This window comes from Emys orbicularis, chromosome 24 (genome assembly GCF_028017835.1).
Source record: "Emys orbicularis isolate rEmyOrb1 chromosome 24, rEmyOrb1.hap1, whole genome shotgun sequence".
NCBI classification, from domain to species: domain Eukaryota; kingdom Metazoa; phylum Chordata; order Testudines; family Emydidae; genus Emys; species Emys orbicularis.
Window position 1 is genome coordinate 12592068 of NC_088706.1, and position 21351 is coordinate 12613418.

Here is a 21351-nt window from a genome sequence, read left to right on the forward strand (position 1 = left end):
CAGAGCTGGAAAGGGAACCCAGGTGTCCTGAGTCCCAGCCCTTATCCACTAGATCAAATCCCCTGGAAGCTGCAAAGAATTTATTTGCTGAAAACAGATAAATGACATGAAACGTGCTGGACCCCGTAACAAGAAAGCGGCAAGCGGGGGCCTGGCAGGTACGTTACAGATGAGCACTGTCTGCGCTGGCAGGTACATTACAAATGAGCACTAAGAGCTGGAGCTCTCGGTAACATTTCACTCTCCCGCCTGCAAACAAGCCTCTGGAGCAGACAGGCCCGGCAGGGGGTGGACGGGAACATGCATTCACACTCACACACACACACACACACACACACACACTTACAGGAACAGCAAGTAGAATGCCGCTTGCTGTCTTACGAAGCTAGGCTGCGTCCCTTTAGACTGTGGAGTTAAGAAATAGCCAGTGACTCGGAGGCTTTGTCTGGGCTGGGGATTTCAGCCCATCGACGGCCAGTTCTCAGTGTAGCTGCATGATTGCAAATCCCTGGTGTGGCTAGACAAAGGTGTTACAAGCCACGTTTCGCCCTGGTGCTGTCTGGCCCCAGCCTGTCTGCACTAGAGGGTTGCACTGACGCTGCTATGCCAGAGGCTGGCTACCGATGGCTGTGACAAGGGCAAATTCCCAGCATAAATAAGGGCTAAAAGTTCAGTCTGCAGGGCCTTTTACTCCTTCCCTCGTTCCACGATTTCAGTTTGGATGCAGGGTTGGAGGCCAGGCTGCATATCAAAGAGACGGTCACGAGTCCCAGAATTCAATGGTGGGACTCTAAGCGAACAGAGATTATCCATGCAGCTGTGGACACTCCATCTGGAACCCACCCCCCTCCAGGCAACCTGCCACCTACCAGCATGTGGCTCCCGCCTGAACCTTCCTTCTCCTGTTTTTGAGGCTCCACAGCATCTTGTGACACCCCCAAGCGGCAGCTGGGCAGAGGGCAGCAGTGGAGGAATGAACTAATTGGATCTATTCCCAGCTCTGTCACTGACCTGCTGGGTGACTTGGGCACATCACCTGGCCTCTCGGTACCTCTGTTTCCCTTCTGCCCTGATCTCACCTGGGGCCTGTAGGTCCTCCTGTACTACAATAATAATGGATGTGACCTGGGTGAGAGCACCAGAACTTGGCCCAGCATGAGAGGAGATCCAGAGGGAAGAACAGAACCGGGGGCAGAGAAGATGGCTGGACAGGACTGTCAGGGTACGTCTGCACTGCAGTTGGGAGGTGTGATTGTGGCATGTGTAGACACACCCGAGTTAGAGTTGATCTAGCTAGCCTGCAGCGTGAGTACGTACCCAGTATTCCGGGTGGGCTTATATTCAGGTGACTAGTTCATATTGTCGCCCATGCGGCCACGGCTTGGCCGTTGTTTTTAGGAAACTGCCTAGATCAAAGCTAGCTTGGGTTTGCCTACATGTGCAGCAGTCACACCTCTGATTGCAGTGTAGACGTACCCTCAACAGCACTGGGTATATTCTGAGTGTGTGCATGGGTGTGTCTGAGTGGGCAGATCCCCAGGTTGTGTGGACAGAGTGGTGGAACTGCTCATTTGTCTCCTCCACCTGGCATGTCTTGTCTTTCAGACTATAAGCTCTTTGGGGCAGGGTTGTCGGGTCACCAAGTCTTGCGATAATTTGGGGTTTTTCCTAAAGCTCCAGCTCCTGGAGTCACGTGAGAATCTCAGCTTCCCTTTTAAAACAAAAGTATGTGTCTAGCTCTCGTGACTCCAGACAAATGCTTGAAAACATGATGCCTTGAAGGCAATAAAATCCAGAGGACAAATAGAAAGGAGCCCAACCTTTAAAAAAAACATACAATTTTTAAACCAATCTTGTGATTTTGGGGAGCCCGACTCAGGATTGTTGGACAGTTGAGTGAAAGATAGTGGGACAGCTATTGACTATAAGTATCTACAGCACCTTGCGTAATGGGGCCCAACCGAGCTGACTTCTAGGCAGTACTGTAACAGATGTTAAATGATAACCATTAACAATTATAAACAATACTCCCTCTCCCTATCAGGTTACTCATAAACCTGCTATTTATTAATTCATAGGTATCAAGGCCCCAGCAAGCATGCCCAATGCGCACAAGACAACCGTTAAGCCAGTCCTTGAAGCACAGAGTTTACCACCCCAGCAGGCTGGGAGCATGGTCAGGGCTGCAATAAGATACCGTTTTTAAAGAGCGCTTGGAAAATTATATTGCGGCTCGAATGGAGAGTGCGCCTGGCAGGACGTAACAAGGGAAGGGAATTAAGATGGGGCTGCGTGTCGGCTGCTGAACAATGAAATCACCAAGGGGTAGTCATGATTTTGAGGAGTTTCTCTGGAGCGAGGGAGGTGGGCCGAGGGCCCAGTTCTGAGCTCACCGACCGCAAGTTTAGATCAGTCAATCGAGTTGCTTCTGAATGATACTGGGCTGATCGAGATCAGCCCCAGGCCCAGAGACAGGATGGCGGGGGGCGGATCCAGAACCTCAGCCCTTCGCAGCCAAGGCCCGGTCCCTGGGAGGACGCCCCAGCAGACGGGGTCAGGGTGTGCGTGCGTGTGGATTGCTTTGAGTACATGGAGCAGGAGGAGGAGAGCTGGAGGACAGCCAGGGGCCTGTGCTGTTAAGAGCTTTCAGAGCCATTGGGGAGAAATGAAAATCAACCCAGCACTTTGTGGGCAGCCAGCAAAGAGCTAAGTGGGCAGGAACACTGCCCCAGCTGCCCCCACCAGAGACGGGCGGCTGCCGCACGAGCATGATGTGGATGGGCAGCTGCGGCCGGTGGCAACGCTTGGGATGTTCAGCCAGGGTTGTCGGGTCCCCTCCTTAACAGCTGGCATTGGCAGGGCGGCTGCCAAGCTCGGGTTAGTTCACCCTTGCAAACAGGGAGGGGCACTCGGAGCTGTTTTCCTCATCAAAGTTGGAGCAGGGGAGTCCCTTTGGAGAGGAGAGGGGTGTGGTGGTGTGGCCTGGAGAGGGCTGTGTGTGTCCCCACCTAGAAGGACGTGGGGGGATCCATCCGGAGAGGGGGTGTATGTCTCCCCCCTCCCCATTTGGAGAGGAGAGGATTGTGTGTGCGCAGGGGTGGGACATGAGGCCCATTAACAATAGCAGTTGGGAGAATCACACCTCCTAGTTCCCCCTGCTTCAACTTTTAAATTAAACTTTATTGAGAATAATTTCCTCCTTCCCTTTTTAATTAAAAAATAAATACGTTCTTTTTAAAATGCACATAAAAAAAATTCCATTTTCCATTTGGAGAGGGGAGTTTTGCCAAGATAATTATTGCAATTACGCCTTTTATCTCTCCCAATGAGTATTATTTTTATTACGTGCTTTTATCTTCGTTTTCCCTGTTAAGGGGGAAAGGCGCACAGACCGCCACTCGAAACAGACAACAGCACGAAGCCCCCCAAGGAGTCATGCAATGGTCGAGTTCTCTCACCTCCTAAAGGGAAGCCCCTCCCTGCTACAGGCGCCTGAAGGGCTGGGAGGGGATGATGATACTCTCCTCTTGTTAATAAGTGTCATTGTAAATTATCAATGTCACCGCACAGGCCGTTGAACAATATTGAAAGGTACTGGCAACAGCTGGCTCTGGTCACGTCACACAAAGGGATTCATGTCGGCCCAGCCAGACCCACGCTCTCTGCTCTAAGCGGGTTACTCTGATGAAGCTTTTCCATCACCACAACATTCACACTTCTGCAGCTTCCCCTCCACTGCAGGGGGACACTAAAATTGGGGTGATAAATGAGGAGGACAGGTCACTGCTGCGAAGTGACGTGCATGGCTTGGTAAGCTAGGCACAAGCAAACAGGGTGTGTTTTAGTACATGTAAACGTACACCTCTAGGAACAAAAAGACATAGGCCATACTTGGAGGACGGGGAACTCTCTCCTGGGAGGCAGTAACTCAAAAAGATTTCAGTATTGTGGTGGATAATCAGCTGAACATAAATCCCCAGTGCAGCGCTGGCCAAAAGAGCTAATGTGATCCTTGGACACACAAACAGGAAGCTGGAGGAGAAGAGAGGTTATTTTACCCCTGTATTTGGCACTAGTGCAACTGCTGCTGGAATACCGTGGCTCATGCCAGTGTCCACAATTCCAGGAGACTGTTCATCAATCAGAGGCGGTTCAGAGAAGAGCCAGGAGAAAGATTAAAGGATTAGAAAAACCTACCTTATAGCAAGAGCCTCCAGGAGCTCAATCTATTTAGCATAACAAAGAGAAGGTTAAGGGGTGACTTGATCACAATCTATTAGTACAAACAGGGGGAACAAATATTTGATAGATCAGGACTCTTCAACCTAGCAGCCACAGGTTGACGATCCAGTGGCTGGAAGTTGAAGCTAACCAAATTCAGCCTGGAAATAAAGCTTTAACTAGCAAACCACATTCATCTAGACTCCCTTACGGCCACAGCAGGAAAGTGTTTCATGTATCTTCTGCTACAGCCCTTAATACCAGCCTAATTGCTACAGCCCACAGCCCCACCCAGCAGCAGAAACCTGGCTGTACCTAGAGCCAGTTTTTTATAGCTTGTCTCTGGAAGTGGGTGTGGTCTAAGGCATGACTCCACCCCCTGCTTCCTCCCTATATAATGGCCTTTGCACAGGGCCTCTGGCTCTATAGGGATGGCTGTTTAGAATTTGTAGGCAGACTGTATCCTGGTTTCTCTGGGAGTTGGGTGGGTTTTTGGGGCCTATGAATCCACTCCTGTTTTTCCTCAAGCAAATGGCATTTCCTCAGGGCTCCTGGCCCTAAAGAGCTGGCTGCTGTTTCCTGGGTATTTGATTGCATTGCAACCTCAGGCCGAGCTGCCCTCCAGGCTCTATGGGAGCCAGCGCAGCTCCTTCCTTTCCCAGAGCAAACCAAGAAGAGCTTGGCACTCGAGTGCCTCTCCTTGCTGGCATTGCAGAGCCGCTCTGGTAGCTGCATTTTCAGGGTCTCAGCTCTCCCCTTTGAGCCCTGGTTCAGGGAGCGATGAGCAAAAACCACCCCCCAAACGCACCTACATTCTGATTTCTCTTAACCCCTTGTTAGCAGAAGGGCCTTTCATTCCCTCCCCGCCCCAAGATCTTTGGGGGGCATTTGACTAACCTGCTCCTGTTAACCTGCCTTTTGGGGGGCTGCCCTCCCCTGAAATGCTCCTGTCAGGGCTTGGGGAGGGGAGGGAGGGTTGTCTGGTCCCCACCCAACTCTGTTTCTATTGTTGCTGCCTTGGTCCTTTGATCCACTCCTATACCCTGAGTAACAACATTCTGCACAAACCTTGGGGGGGGGGGGCAGTGGCTTCCACCCCCATGTGCCAGGAGGAAGTGGACAAGCATGTCCCAGGCTGCACCTCGGGCCGGCTGGAAGGGCTGTAGGCAGAGCTAATGCTTTCAAAATATTTGACTCTCCGGAGCAAGACTCCCCAGGCCCTTAAGGGGAGCCCCCTTTGGGACCCCTCCCTGGAGTTCCCAGTCTCTGGGTTGGGGGGAAGTGGGGGAGATGGAGGGGAGCGCCTGCTGCTGTGAACTGGGCTGCTTGGCTCTTCCCAGGCTCTGCATGTGTCGTCCCCTCCCCCAGGCCCAGGTGACTTTGGGCATCAGCGACTCAGCAGGCCCAAGCACCCACGCAGACCCAGTCCTCTCACCGTTTTCCGTGGGCTCTGATTATTACGTTCCTGGCAGCTGCTTGTTCCTCTCCCCTCGGCGTGAAATGTGCAGCGCCGGCTCCCGGCTTTGTCGGGCCCACACAATGGAAAAACATCGGTCATTTCCTGCCTGTCTCGATGCCAGCTCCCTCCCCTGGCACAGAGCAGGCGACCAGGGAAGGGCTCGAGGCGTTGCTGCGTCCCGGCGGGGCACTGAAAGCACACACGCCCATTGTTAACGGAGCGCTCGGGGAGGCCGCGGTGGCTTGGCAGCGCCGCCCGTGGGTATAGCATGGAGAGGGAGAAATGGCATTGGTTAGGGGCTGAACATGCATCACAAAGTCAGCTGCCTCCTGTCCTCTCCAGGCTGGGATCGCAGCAGCGAAGGGTCGGCCTGAGAGTGGTGCTGATGTCCTATCGCTCTCCAGGTGTCCAGGCCTAGCTGAGGAGCCCTCACAGCAGGGGTGGCAGAGGGGGAACGTTGGGAGCGACGCAGCCGCAGATTGGAAGCCGGCGACAGGGATAGAGTTAGAGTCCAGGGGTCCCTGGATCCCAGGTCTGCTGCTTTCAGGCCTGTGGGGCATGTCATTCTGTGCTCTGCCCATTCGCTCCGACCCTAGAGTTTCTCTGCTTCCTTTTCCCAAGGTCCAGAGAAAAGGAATCCAGGTTTAGCTGGCTGGGAGCCAATTTCTAAAGGGGAGGGGAGGGCTGCCTGCTCCCGGGAGTTTGGGGAGAGAGGGGGGAGGAAGCGTGGAGAGACCCTTCAGCTGGAGACCACTCCTTTAGATCCTGCCCACGTTGGCAGTAACTGCAGGTTGTTCCCATTGGATGGGGCCATTCAATGCCCTGTGTGAAGTCAGTTGTATGTTTCCTAACACAGGGCCCTTCCCACAAAAACCACCCGCCCCTTTAGGGCTGATCCTTTCACGCCTCTTCGTTCCTGATCTCAAAGAGAGGGAGTGACCAGCGCTGCCGTGAAACCCGGGGGGTGGCAGTAAATTGGGAGGAGTTTGATCATGGAGCAACGTCTGTGTCCAGTTCTGGTCCCACACTTCCAGAAGGGGGGTGGTAAATTGGAGAGGGCTCAGAGAAGAGCCAGGAGAGTGATTAGTGGGTTAGAAAACCTGCCTTCTAGTGAGAGACTCAATCTATTTAGCTTAACTAAGAGAAGGTTAAGGGGTGACTTGATCACAGTTTATAAGTACAGATGCCCCCCGACTTATGCAATCATTCCATTCCGGAAAGCCTTGCGTAACTCGAATTTTGTGTAAGTCGGAAACATATACCCGTACGTTACGCAAAAATTTCTGCAACTCGAAAATCCTATTTCTGGCTTATGGAACTTTTTCAGTAAGTGTGAATTTGCGTAATTCGGGTCTGGCGTAACCCGGGGAGCGTCTGTACCTACACAGGGGAGCAACTATGTGATAACAGAGGGGACTCGTCAGTCTAGCAGACAAAGGTCTAAGATCCACTGGCTACAAGTTGAAGTTAGACGGATTCAGACTGGAAATACATTGCAAATTTCTAATAGTGAGAGTAATTAACCTTTGAGCAACTTACCAAGCGCTGTGGTGGATTCTCCATCACTGGCCACTTTAAAATCAAGATGAGTTTTTTTCCCCCTAAAAGCTCTGCTCTAGTTCAAAGAGGACTTAATTCAGGGAAGTCCCAGGGCCCGTGTTATACAGGAGGTCAGACTACGTGATCACAGTGGTCCCTTCTGGCCTTGGAATCTCTGAATCCATGAAATGCTGATGAGGACAGAGAAACAATAAAGCGCAAAGGGACACAGAGATTAGGAATACGGCCAGGCAGTGACCAAATGAGATGTAGCTTGGGAAAATGCACCAGAGAAAATGAATTCCTGACGCACGGAGCTGAAGGCAGAGAGGAACTGAGGAAGCAGTGAGACTGAAAGAGGAGAACCGAGAGCAGGTTAGCCAGGAGGCCTCGGTGGGATATGGCTACAAAAGAATCCAAGGCTGGTTTTGTGTTTAAGACACTGGACTGGGATGCAAGACAGCATCTTAGCTGGGCCACAGACTCCCAGCATGACCTTGGGCAAGTCACTTGTGTCTCTGTTCCCCAGCGGTCCAATGGGGATAAGAGCACTTCTCCCCCTCTCAGGGATGAACTGATCAATGTTTAAGAAGCGTTTAGATGCTGTGGTGAATATAGATAGAGACATACATAAAAACATCGTCTTCAGTTAGTCCCATGGTATTAATGCGATCCTGCTTGGGACAGTGTTTGTTTTCTTCACACAACGCACAGTCAACCTGTGGAACTCCTTGCCAGAGGATGATGTGAGGGCCAAGACACTAACAGGGTTCAAAAAGGAACTAGATAAGTTCACGGAGGATAGGTGAATCAATGGCTATTAGCCAGGATGGGCAGGGATGGTGTCCCTAGCCTCTGTTTGCCAGAAGATGTGAATGGGTGACAGGGGATCGATCACTTGATGATTACCTGTTCTGTTCACTCCCTCTGAAGCACCTGGCATTGGCCATTGACAGAAGACAGGATACTGGGCTAGACAGACTTTTGGTCTGACCCAGCATGGCCGTTCTTGTTTCTGGGCTCCAGAAAGATATTGACCAAGTGCTCAGAGAAGAGCAGTGAAAATGATCGGAGGGGTAGATTACAAGGCTTATGTCTCTGGCTGTGTGTTATGCAAACAATTCCCTTCCTGCTTGTGGCTGGGCCTGGGAATCTCAGGGGTTCGATTCCTAATGGAGCACAATACCCTTCCTGGGAGAGTCTGTCTCCCATGGAAAAAGCGCTGCTCGGTTTTGCTGGCATGGTATCTAGGGTGTTGGCCGGGTGCAGAGAGGACAGCCCTGGTGCGGGTGGGAGGAATGTCTGCACTCAAGGGCCCTGCCCCCCTGGTGAACATACTCACACTCAATGGTTCAAGCTGCTTTAACATTTATTTGAGATGACCCCGAGAGGGGGGGAACAGCAGGCTTTTCACATCAGCACAGCTGGGGATCGGGGCTGTCAGAGAGGATCAGTCTCAGAGCGAGTTAAAAACCCACCTCACCTTGTTCGATTCTGCCCCTTCCCCCCACCCAACACACAGTCCCTCTCCCCGTCACTCCGGCTTAGCCCGCTCCCCAACCTAATCTCTTCTCCCCCCACCCCCGTGCTTTTCACATGGCACCCTTTTAATTGCAAACTGTTCCCCTTCAATAGCCGCTCAGGCAAACTTCAACGAGGCTTTGAGGTGCCCCCTGCATCCGCTGCGCCTGTAATTCTCCCGCAGCAGGGGTTTCACACAGAACGCCCCCCCTTCCCTTCCTTCGATTGAAGGAGTCTATAACAAGCATGAAATCTGGCTTGGCAGACATTTTTTTGCAGTTAGAACATGTATCCAGGGACAGTCCGGCAGAAAGGCACAGCCCGGGGTCGGGCAACTTTTGACACCAGTTAAGTGTTGATCAAAGAGGCGGTTTAAGTGGCCGGGATCACTTCAATAATGCAATTGATGCCTTCAAACTTTTAAGCTCCTTAAAGGGAGCTGGGAGCAGCTGGAGGTCAAGCGGAGATGGCTGGATGTGCATTCTCTCTCCCAGACTAGCTTGTCTCCCCTTTTATAGCCCCGGATTCCAACCCATATGGAAGCTCAGTAGGAAGCCCCATTATCTCAGCGACTTGAGAGCCAAGTAGGTTAGAGCCGGGAAAGCACAAGGGAGACCAGACCTTGCTTCTGGGAAGTGTTACATTCTACTGCCAGTAACCTCTCTGGAGCTGCAGACGCGACAGCTGCTGTGATGACACCAAAGCTAAAAAAGATCAAGTCAAAAATTAAACTCAGCGAAAGATTTCACTGCTGCATGCGCATGTCAGGGACACAGGGACTAACATACCAGAGCACTCCAGCGGTCAGTCTGTCTGACCTGTCTCCAGTAGTACCAGAAGTTTCAGAGCAAGGTGCAAGAAATGGGACAAGCTGCCCCAGTGAGTCAGTTGTTGATCCATCCTCTGAGCATGAGGATTTGTCTCCCATTTTACATTTTCAGGCTATGCAATATAACTGTGGATGTTTTTATTATCCGTACAAATGTCAAATCCCCTTTGGAATCCCACTAAGCCTCCATAATATCATGTGGCAGAGAGTTCCACTGGCTGATTAGGCATTGGGTAGAACAAATAAAGTATTTTGCTTCATCCGTTTTTAATTCATTGCCTTTTGAGGGCGAGTTCCATCTAGGAGACCCCAGATGTCCTTCTCCGCTCAGTAGAAAGCCACAGAAAAGGCATTTCTTACACACACGCCCTTTGCAGTAGCTTTGCAAGTGGCAGTTTTAAAGGAAAGTGGCACCCGGTTTTGTATAGTGCAGAGAACCTCAGATCACGAGCAACGTCCCTGGATAGTCTGTAAACTGCCAGATATTTGAAAAACATCCTGGCCCTAGAGATCCCAGCTGCGATCACGGCCTCGTCGTGCTAGGCGCTGTACAGACACAGAATGAGAGACAGCCCCTGCCCAGGAGAGCTTACAGTCCAAACCAACAAGGGGTTGGGGAAAGGAAAGACTTTTACCCCCACTTGACAAATGAGAAATTTAGGGAGATTGAGTGATTTGCCCAAAATCACACAGGGGAATTGGTGGCAGGTCCAGGCCTCCGGAATCCCAGTCCCCAAGAGCCCATGTCTGATGGGTGCTCAAAGGCCCCTGTGTGGAATGAGTTTGGTGGGCCTCAGCCCATTTCCCAGGGTGCCAGCTGTCCACCTCGCAAAAACCGATTGCTGGCATTCAGAGACCTCAGCCCCAGTTTTTTCGAGGTCTGGGCTGAGTCGTGTTAATGGGTCTGGGTGAGGGAAGTGGGCCGTGCTCTAAGCCATGCTTGGGTGACCATATTTCCCAAAGGGAAACTGGGACACCATGTGGAGCTAGCCTGAGGCCCCCCCGCCCCCCCATGTGCGGGGCTGGTCTGAGCTGCTCACTTGAGCCTTGCCCCCCCCCCCGCTGCTGGTGCAGAAACTCTGTCCTGGGGACTCCAGCCGCACGAAACGCTAGCAGCACCGGAGACAGGGCTAACATTTCTGTCCTGCTTGAATACGGGCGTAGCGACCTGATTGCTAAATATTGAACAGAAAAGAGTCCGCTGAGAGTCACGGGGAGAGTCTAGATTCCCCACCTCCCAGCTGTGATACGAAGCAACAGCGGCAGCTCAGCAGTTGCCATAGAAGGAAAATCTGTGTGCTTAGCTGGAATTGCTATTTATAGGCGAATTCAGGAGGGGTTAGAAATAGATCAATGATCCTTCAGGCTACTGCCCTCTGCAAATATCTCCCAGCTCTGGTGAGATGCCTATAAGAAATCAGCCAATTAACACTGGCTTGAGGGGCAGCCCTCATTCGTTGAAAAATTGCAATGACCCATATGTCTATAAAAATCACACCTGCCTGATCCTCTCCCTCCTCCACCCACACCCCTCATCTGTCGCTCGTCTGCTTAGGATGTAAAGATCTTTGGCGCAGAGGCCATGTCTTTATATGTGTTAGTCACACACCCAGTTCAACATGGCCCTGACCCTGAGTTGTGCCTCTGGGCACGATGGTTGGGAGTTGCAAAAGTGCCTAAGGGAGTTAGGTGCCCTTCTGGCCTATACTGTCGTCCTCAATAAACTGGCTCGTGTTCAGTCTGCCGCGAGCCGGGGGAGCTGCAGTGCGAGATGCTGCCGGTTTAACAGGTAGCACTGTGCTGGTCTTTGCTAAGGCAAATGTCACGCTCCTCTTCTAACACCACTGTATTTTCTCTCTCTCTCCTTTGTGTTTCTTCCAGCTGCTTCTCCCCCTAACGTGGTGGACAGGCCCTGCTTAAAGCTGAAGGTTTATGTTCGACCAACGAGTAAGTAGCTCAAGTGTGTTGCCTGCTCCCAAGTGGGCGATGGGAGCTGGGAAGCTGTGTGTTCAGGAGCTTAGAACCCAGAGCTTAGAACCCAGGGGTTCTCGACATAGAACCGGGCACGGAGTCTGCCAAGCTTCCCGTTCCATGTGGCTAGGGCAAAATGCAAGCTCTGAGCAGCTGCGAGTTTATTCGTGGTATTTCCCCGACCAGGCTAGGCGCAGGGTGGGAATCTGCCAGTCAGTGATCTTTTGAGTTTGCCCAGCGTGGAGCGCTGGGGGGGTGGGGATTTTACTAATTAAATTTCCCTTCAAGTACAATGGCTTAAACGAAGGGGAAAAAGATTTGGCAAAACCCCACGCTAGAGACGGAACTGAGCCAAGCGCTCGGATCTAAACAGCCGTAAACGTCGCGCAAGTTCTGATCGAGCCCCAAACATGATGCCTCTGCCCCACGTAACCCCAATCACCATGGGCTCCTCCAATCCCTGCTTTGTTTGCCCATGCAATTTGGGGGCAAAGTCCCTTCGAGGGGTGCATGAGCCAAGCCAGGACTTAGGGAGACCCCCTGGGTGGTAACATTGGGCGACCCAGGTGGGAGCTAGAGAGGTAGAGGGGACCGCATGGTGGGTCTCTACCCAGCAGCCTTGATAAAAGAATCCCTGTCATGTTCAATGCAGGAGCCCTGTCTCTTCCATGCAGTGTGGTACAGGGTGGCTACTGCTAGCTGGAGGATTTTGCTCCCTGGGAGATGTTGATCTGGCCCCTTGTACCAGCACAGAAACACACTCAGGAAATACTTCAGAGGATCCTGAGAAGAGTCTGATTAACCTCCCCGCCATTCAGATGCGCGGAGAAAGCTCCTGATCCTGCCTTCCTGGGCCAGATCCTCCTCTGATGTAAATCAGTGCTGATTTCAGTGGCGTTACACTGGTTGACGCCACCTGACGAGCTTGGCACCGTGTGCTGCGAAGCCCTAGGCACGACGGGTGCTTTGCTCTGCATTCGTTTGCTCTTCCTGGTTTCATTTGCAAAGTAAAAAAATCCCGCAGCTCTTCAGGGCAGCTTTAAAAATATTTGAAGGTGGTGGTGAGAATAAAGCCATCCCCATATATCGAACTTGTGCCCACGGGTCACTCGCCTGCAGTAGGTTAAAACCCTGGCTATTGTCACAGCTTTGAAGGCGCACTCACGTCAGCCTTTTGCCAGGATTTTTGTGTAGGACGAACGCTCCGCGGGAGCTCCCCTACCAGCTGAATGGCACCTGAATTCCTAGCACACCAGCCCTGCCAAAGCCTGCGGGAGGCTGCGTGGTACCTCGATTCATGCCAGGCACATAACCTGCAAGATGGACGTTTGCCGCTGAGTTTCAAATGAGGGGAAAAAACCAATAATCTCGGCACAGTGGCGACTTTTCAGAATCAAATAACTCAGGCGTTTCAAAAAACAAATTAATAATTTTCTTCTCCCGTTAACGTGTAATTAGTGCGTGGCAGCAGCTCTCGCTGGGGAAGTGAGGGACCGGCTGCACAGGTGAAAAGGACGTCGTTTCTTTGTCATTCGAGCGGCTTTAAAATAAAACCCCAAATAATGAAGCCACCTAAAAACACGTTCTCGTTTTTGGGCGACTTTTGTAGAATGAAAAAAATCTCGATCACTCTTGTTAGTATTTTATTACACTGCCGCCAGGCAGCCCCAGCTGAGATCGGGGACCGCACCATGCTAGGCGTTATACCGGGACTTAATAGGAGATTCCCATTGACTTCAGTGGGCTTTGGATCAGGCCCTAAGTCAACCCTTTAGTTATTGTCCGACTCGAGACAGGGCGTGGGCTTGATTTTTGCAGAGGTGCTGAGCTCCTGAATGTCCCCCCTCCCGCTGATTTCAGGTGGCGTTATGGGGGCTCAGCATGCCATACGTGCGGGGCAGCCCAAAACTTCATGAGGCTGAATGCTCCCAACTAAGTGGGAGTTTGTAGGGCAAGGGGAGTACTCAGCGCCGCGCAGGACCAGCATCCTGCTGCCCGATGACCCGAGTTATTTAAACTGCAGACTCATGGAGGAAGACCCTGTTACTAGGTGTCTGTGCAGTACCTAGTACATTGGGGCCCTGATCTTGCATGGAACCTGGAGGTGCTACTGTAACCCAAACAGTAATGGCACAAGTGTGTAAAACACTGCAAAAGAGCAGCAGCAAAGGAAGAAGAGCAGATGAAAAGAAAAGACACAAGAGAGGGAGGGAAATAGGACAGCCAGGAACTAGAGAAATTTGCACCAACGGCCAGGGGAAAGCTCTGCTTTTTCTGGCTTCAGGTCCGTAAAATCCTTAATCCAGTAATAAACATAAGAGAGCGGAGCCCAGGGAACATGTTAACAGCTTTAGTCATAATTTAACTTATTCCCTTGAATGCATTTTGCTTTGCTGCCTGATTAGGGTTTTGGATGCTGGATTATTGGATTGTTATTAAGCAATTGCCCTTTGACCTCCCAAACGTTGGTCCAACTCCAGCTCTGGCCAGAATAGCAGGGCGTGAGTCTCCCAGGCTTCTTACAAGTTGGCAACAGCGGTCGGATCTAATCCATCTCGCACAATACCACCCGCATATTTGGCATACTCGGCTGTCAGGGAGAGGCTTAGGAGAGAATCGGGATGAAATGCCTTCTAATCCCATTTACAGAGCAATAACCTTACCCCTACCCCCAGGGTCAGCGCGGGGAGCTCCTGGCCCCCTCTCCCACACTGCACGGCTGCTGGGAACAAGAGCAGATAAGAGCATGTCCCGGGATTCAAACCCCAAGAATTTGCCTCCCGATTACCTGTTATTCCAGCTGCTGTTTATATGACAATAAAACATGTGGGAAAGACAGATGCATCATACTGTGTGTGAAATACGGACAGACACATGGCCAGGGATGCATCATACTGCGTGTGAAATACGGACAGACGCAGGGAGAGAGAGAATGGAAATTATAGAAATGTAGGGCTGGAAGGGGCCTCAAGAGGTCATCTAGTCCAACCGCTTGTGCGGAGGCAGGATTAAATAACCCTAGACCATCCCTGACAAGTGTCTGTCTAATCTGTTCTTAAATCCTCCAATGACAGGGATTCCGTAACCTCTTTAGGTACCTGTTCCAGTGCTTCAATTTCCTTACAGTTCCAAAGTTTTTCCTAGTATCCGATTTAAATCTCCCTTGGTCCCTTCTTATCCTACCTTCAGTGGACATGGAGAACAACGGCTCCTCCTCTTTATAACAACCTTTCACATATTATAAGACTGTTATCAGGTCCCCCCTCAGCCTTCTCTTCTCTAGACTAAACATGCCCAATTCTCTCCTCATAGGTCGGGTTTTCTAAACCTCTGATCATTTTTGTTGCTCTCCTCTGGACTCTCTCCAGTTTACTCCCATCTTCCCTAAAGTGCGGCGCCCAGACCTGAACGCAGGACTCCGGCTGAGGCCTCACCAGTGCGGGACGATCACCAGTGTCTTGAGCAGTTACCTCGTATGTTTTGGGAGGTTGACGGTGGTCCGGTTTGTGGCTTTTTCTCAAGTCACCAGACTGACAGTCCAAAACCCAAGACCAAGTTGGACACCTCTGGGTCCCAGCCAGCTTTTGAACAACTCCTTCGGCATCGAACTCCGTGGGGATATTGGGGACTTCATTCCGAAAGGCTCACTGTGCAGGCAGGCAGCTATTCCCAGGGGTCTGTCAGCCTGGTTTTAATGAAGCAGAACAAAAACATCCTGCACCACACGCCTTGAGAACATCAGCCCATAAAAGCAGCAGCAGCGCCCACCCAGGGTCTGAGCTTTCATACCTGCCCAGCAGGTATTTTCATTTTGCATCATTCTCCCCAGGCCTTGCTGAGTCCCCCACTTTCACTGTCCTTTAGCTGCTGGCTGCAATCAGCCTCTAAACTCAGCGGCTGCAGTTCCTCGCTGTGGTCTAACCAAGACAGCTTAGCTCTCCTGTCTGGGCCAATGCGCACAGAACTCCCTTTGCAAGGGCCCGTGTTTGTCTTGGAACTGGGGGTTCCTATGCAACCCAGCATTGCCGCCGGGACCGCACAAGAGTAGGACTGGGTCTTTGCTTCGCTAGCACCTGTCTTCACGCTGCACCGTGAGCCCAATTCAAAGCCCTTATGAGGAGAGATTAATAAGACTGGGACTTTTCAGCTTGGAAAACAGACGACTAAGGGGGGACGTGATAGAGGTCTGTAAAATCATGAAAGCTGTGGAGAAAGTGAATAAGGAAGTGTAATTTATTCCTTCACGTAACACAAGAACCAGGGGTCACCCAGTAAAATTAATAGGCAGCAGGTTGAACAAAAGGAAGTACTTCACACAACACACAGTCAACCTGTGGAACTCATTGCCAGGGGATATTGTAAAGCCAAAGGTATAACAAGGTTAAAAAAAGAATTAGATAAGTTCATGGAGGATAGGTCCATCAATGGCTATTGGCCACGATGGACAGGGATTCAATAGCATGCTTTGAGTGTCCCTAAACCTCTGATTGCCAGAAGCTGGGACTGGACAACAGGGGATGGATCACTTGATAATTGCCTTGTTCTGTTAATTCCCTCTGAAGCGCCTGGTACCAGCTACTGTCAGAAGACAGGATACTGGGCTAGATGGACCAAGTATGGCCATTCTTATGCCCACGGGCTTCTGTGGGCTTTGGATCAGGCCTCACCTCAGAGGCTTTGCAGAACCTGGTTGATGTATGACCAAGCTAGTATGGCCATTCTTATGCCCACGGGCTTCTGTGGGCTTTGGATCAGGCCTCACCTCAGAGGCTTTGCAGAACCTGGTTGCGTGGGGAATTAAGCAGCGAGGATGACTACAAACACATGGACTAAGATGCAGAAGGAACCGTTATCATTCAGTGACAGTGCCCAAGTGCTAGGCAGAGCCTGTCTCTACTAGATGCTATCTCCCATTCATCTGACAAGGCTCCAGGGACTCATGGCATTTTTACCCGCATCTCAATTAAAGGGAACTGCTCATGGGAGAAAAGTTACTCACCTGCTTAAGCATTCCCAAGATCAGAGCCATAGCTATTTTCTGGACTAGCATTTGCCAGGTACACGTTTGCAACTCCCTTGATTTTCTGTTTCTGTGGGCCAGATTTTGCCAGCTTTCCTCAAGCTCAGTAGATCCTTCCTGGCTGAATTCAGTGAGCGAGGATGTCAGATCTGGCCCCATTGTTTCCCCTCTTCGGTCTCACTGCTGGTGCCGGGCTCTTACTATGGAATTGCCTTTCCAGTTCTTTGATCCAGCACTGCCAGCTCTCACGATTTTACCACCAGGCTCACAATGTCTGAAGTTTTTCTTATTCAGAGATTCCTAGGCCAGAAGGGATCATTGTGATACTAAAATCCAGCCTCCTGTGTCTAACACAGGCCCTGGGACTTCCCTGAATTAATTCCTGTTTAGTAAGCTGCTAGTGCGGTAAATTACTCCAGGTGTCATAGAAACAAACAACAAGAAAACAAACAAAAAGACCCAAAGCTAGCTACAAGTAGGGTGACCAGATGGGAAGTGTGAAAAATCGGGACAGGGGGTGGGGGATAATAGGAGCCTATATAAGAAAAAGACCCAAAAATCGGGACCGTCCCTATAAAATCTGGACATCTGGTCACCCTAGCTACAAGTCCAGCCCCCGTGGTGGCAGAAGAAAATTTAAAGACGGGACCTGTAAAGTTTCGGACACCAGAGGGCAAATTAAAAAAGAGCCCAACGTGCTTTGTTCTTTTTTAAATCTTAAGATTTTGAAGCCAGTCTCATGACTTCTGAAGGCCTCGCTCTAGATTTTTGAATGCTTGAGGTTGACGGTATTCTTGCTCTACAGCCTAATCACTTCCCCCATACTGGTTGTATGTTCCTGTTCCCTTTGTTGGTATTTCTATGGATATAATAAATCAAATGAAACAAAGAACAATAATAACTTACCAAAGGAAACCAAGAGAAAGTGGCAGGTGATTGAGGGAGGCTCCATTGAAATTAAATGCAGGGGGGGAAAGTATCAAGCTGTAAGCAGCTCTAAAATGCAGCTGCTATATTTTCTCTCCTTTTTAATAGTGAGTTTAGTTTCCCGGTGTGGATATGATCTGGAACGCCGTGTGTCTGGATCTCTTGAAGACAACAAAATCAGTTGGGAAGAAGTTTTCTTTTGATGTGCCCAAGAAGAAAGGATTAGAAACTACAGTGTCTGATGCACACAGCTAGCTACTGACCTTCCTAGATGAAGAGCATGTCTTTGATTATGCAAATTGATTAATGACACCAAAAATTTCTGAAGGGACCATCAGGCTTCAGGGCTTAAGCCAGTCGCTAACGATCAGAGATCAAGGTGGGACCTGATGTAGGGAGCAGATTATCCCACATCATTAACCCATGTCTGGGTTCCTACATCTTCCTCTTAGTGTCTAGTATCGGCCACTGTGGGAGACAGGATACCGGGCTAGATGGCTCTTGGATCTCATCCTCTCTCGCAGTTCCTATGTTCCTATTAGAATGATTTATTCTTTCACGGCATCCGTAAGTATGGTCTGGGCCCAGAGCAGCTAGAAATGCTCATAGTCCCAGCTCCAAAGAGCTTTACAATCTCAGACACCAATCCTGCAATCTCAGTGTTGAGTTTATCGCCACTCTTCTAATATTTGGTGGGTTTCTTTAAAGCCCCAGTTCCTGGAGTCATGTGATTAGGCAAGGCTCTCAACTCTCATTTAAACATCCTAATAAAGTACGGTTCTCACATTGCTGGCTACGGAAAAAAGCTTGTAAATGTGACCCACCCCAAGGAGGCAAATAAAATCCGGAAAGCAAATGAAAAAAGAACCTAATAGTTGTTCCTTTAAAATTTCATGATTTTTTCGGGGGGTGGGAGGTGGGTGCTCATGATTTCAGAACCCAGAGGGTTGACAACCTTGCAGTTGGCTCAGACCTCTGCAGGCACCACGGATGTGATCCAATGCAGGAGGACCACAGCACAGACCCCCAGTGGGCCTGATCCTGGGAGAGAACCAAACAATGCTGTGAGGTGCTAAGCACCCCCTGTTGACCGTGCTCAGCACATTGCAGGATCAGGCCCTACAGCTTCCCAGGTGGGCATTTTGTAGTCTGACATATGTCTCTTTTCCTCCCCCTTCACAGATGACTCCCTGTACGAATCTCCGGAGCCTATTTTCACCAGCAATAACTCCTGCTGCAGCCTCAGGGTCCCGCACTTCATCCTCGTGGTGCCGGTGTTTTGGACTGTGCTCACTTCCTAGCCCCGAGAGGAGAAAACAAAGGAAGAGGGGAGCGGTTTGGCAGGGAAAGGAGGAGAGAGACGGACACACGCAGGAGCAGAGACGTGTTCTGTCTGCCTCCGGAGAGAATGAACCCTCTCGAGCCAGCCTTTTGCTTTGTTTTTTAAAAAGTTTTCTCTTTCACAATAACCTTTGAACTGCGACTCCTGAGCCGGGAGGTGGGGTTGGGCAGGGGACACGAAGAAGGATTTTTTCCCTATCCCGGCCTTATTCCCAGCTCAGAGAATTTCTGTTTCTGGCGTGGATTCGCTTGGAAGAAGGCTGCAAAATTTCTACTGATGTACAAAATATAACACCCCTGCCCCGCACCCCAGCCGTCTGGTTTGGAGGTGGGGGCGGGGAATGACAAAATAACAGTGGAAAAGAGCAGCGTGGGATCGGCGCTGCTTTCCTGCTTTTGGGACGGCCCACTTTTCATGGTGCTGGGCTCAGCTCGCTTTGACCCTCCTTGTAGGATTTTGCTTTTGAAATTTCTAGACCAAATATTAGAATCCTTTTATTATTATATTTTTTGTGTGTGCTTTTCTTGCACTTCTTGAGACTTAGCCACAAAACGAGACCCCCTCCCCCGTCTGTGGTTCAGAAATCTCCGTGAGCAGCATTCCCTTCCAAGCCGTCAAGGGAATGCAGGATCAGGGGCTAGCTTGGGCTTTCCTTCCCGGCTTTTCCATGATGCTCAGACAGATTCAGTCCCTGGCTCCAAGCAGGGGAGCTGGTGGCTGGCGAACAAACAAGGTGCCTGGACTCTGGGACAGGCCGGATCCGGGCCGAGAACGACAGTGCTCACAGCTTTTTTGCTTTGGAGTCTTTCCCAAACTAGCCCTGCTGTTTGCCATTGCTGGTACCATGGGACTCAGTGCCACCTGGACAGAGCGGTGCCAATACCTTACTGCTCCTTTCAGGCCTGTGTTTTGGAGGCAGGGGGCCAGATGGAAACAGGCCATCAAAGGCTTTTTGGAGGAGCGCTGACCTGGCTTGGTTGTCAGAACGACTGTACCGTTTTCATGGATATGTGGGTTGTTTCTTTGGGCGGGGGGAGGGTCGGGAGGGATGGGCAGGTATACAAATAAGCCAGCCAAATGTAATTGACCCTGCAATTGATGTCCTTGGCAAAGCAAGGAGCAACGCCTGCAGAAAGGTTACTGGGCCTGGTGAAGGCAGTGGGAGAATGGGTGGGGAGGGGGCTTTGCCATGGAGGTTACCGAGAGCAGCATCAAAAATCTAGTTTGGGAAAGTTGAGCAGGAAGGCTGGAGGGGAAGGGGGTTTAATGTCAGGCATGTAACCAGTCTGCTGGCAAGTGACAGCCGGCGATTAGTGTAGGGGCTGGGGCTGGAATTGAGAAGGGGCTCTGGCTGGTTACCACCTCCCCATGGAGGAAAGGGGAATTAAGTGGGCAGGGGATGCAGAGGGAGCCTAGGTCCTTCGGAGGGCATCTGGGCAGAGCCCTTCTGTAGACCACCCGAGCCACTAAACTAGGCCGTCTGCAGGTGAAATTCACCCTCTTGGGTTCCCAAAGCTAAAAATTCCGCCGGTTGAAATCAGCATCGCTCCACGGACTTACGTCCGTTGACCCCAGCTGAGGATCCGGCCCCAAATCTTTGCCTAGTACCTTCCTCCTCTCTCATCGCTGACTCCGTACTTGGGTTTTTAATTCGCTCCCAGCGCTGATGGCGGCCTTCCCCTCCCTACTTCCCCCAAGTCCCTTAGAGAAAGCAGTGCCCCTTCCTACATAACCCCGCTGATCCCAACACGGATCCGCGTCACCAGCCCTGCCATTCCAATTCCCCCTCCTGTGGCCACTGCTTCTAGACACGTGGAGCAAAGCAGCCCCGTCTGTCTTGTCCTTACCACCGCCCCGCGCAGCTCAGTGATCCCCGGCTGTATTACAGATGCAAGCAAGCTGCTAATCAGGCTGAGACAGCAGGAAAGAGAATGGAGCTGACCTGAGGGGGTGGATCTCTATGAAGTTTTCCCTGGGCATCCTTCCTTCCCTTTACGAGTCTCCTTCGATCCTGCACATCCTGATGGCTTGTTCCTCCGTTGCGCTGTTACTGGCTTGGAGTAACTGCTGGCTTGGCTTTCTTTGCTTCCTTCTCTGCTTTAAAATAAAGCCGCCGATTGGCCCCACACTTCGGAATTCAGATGATTAAATGGGGCCCATTTTGCAAAATTCAGATCCCCATCCAAGCCTGGATCTCAACCCCTCCTGTCCTTACATCCGGGGACAGTCTGCATCTAGGGTTTTGGCACAAACCCATCTCCAAATAAAACCCCACTTCCTGATTTCTGCCCCTTCTCCTGCGCTATTGGAGGATTTTGGTGATAAAAGGAAGTTACATTCCAGGGAAAAAGAACTAAGAAAGCGGGACAAGCAAAGGGACATGGAAGAGGTGGTGGCGGTGGTGGGGGAAAAGTGAATGGCTGATTCTTCCTCGCACATACCTGTGCCCATTAGAGAAGAGTCCAGCAAGGTGCTGGCAGAATGCTAGTCTCTCTCCAAGGGATGCAGTGGATGGGTTTGGG

General features: G+C 51.0%; 1 protein-coding gene across 1 annotated transcript in view; it reads left to right on the top strand.

The window, feature by feature from the left end:
- EFNA2 (ephrin A2) overlaps positions 1 to 18788 on the top strand; it is a 142734-nt gene extending 123946 nt beyond the window's left edge. The window contains exons 3-4 of the mRNA XM_065422288.1: positions 11451 to 11516; positions 18670 to 18788. Coding sequence (XP_065278360.1) covers positions 11451 to 11516; positions 18670 to 18788 — 185 coding nt within the window. The remainder of the gene's footprint in view (positions 1 to 11450; positions 11517 to 18669) is intronic.
- Positions 18789 to 21351: the final 2563 nt, after the last annotated feature.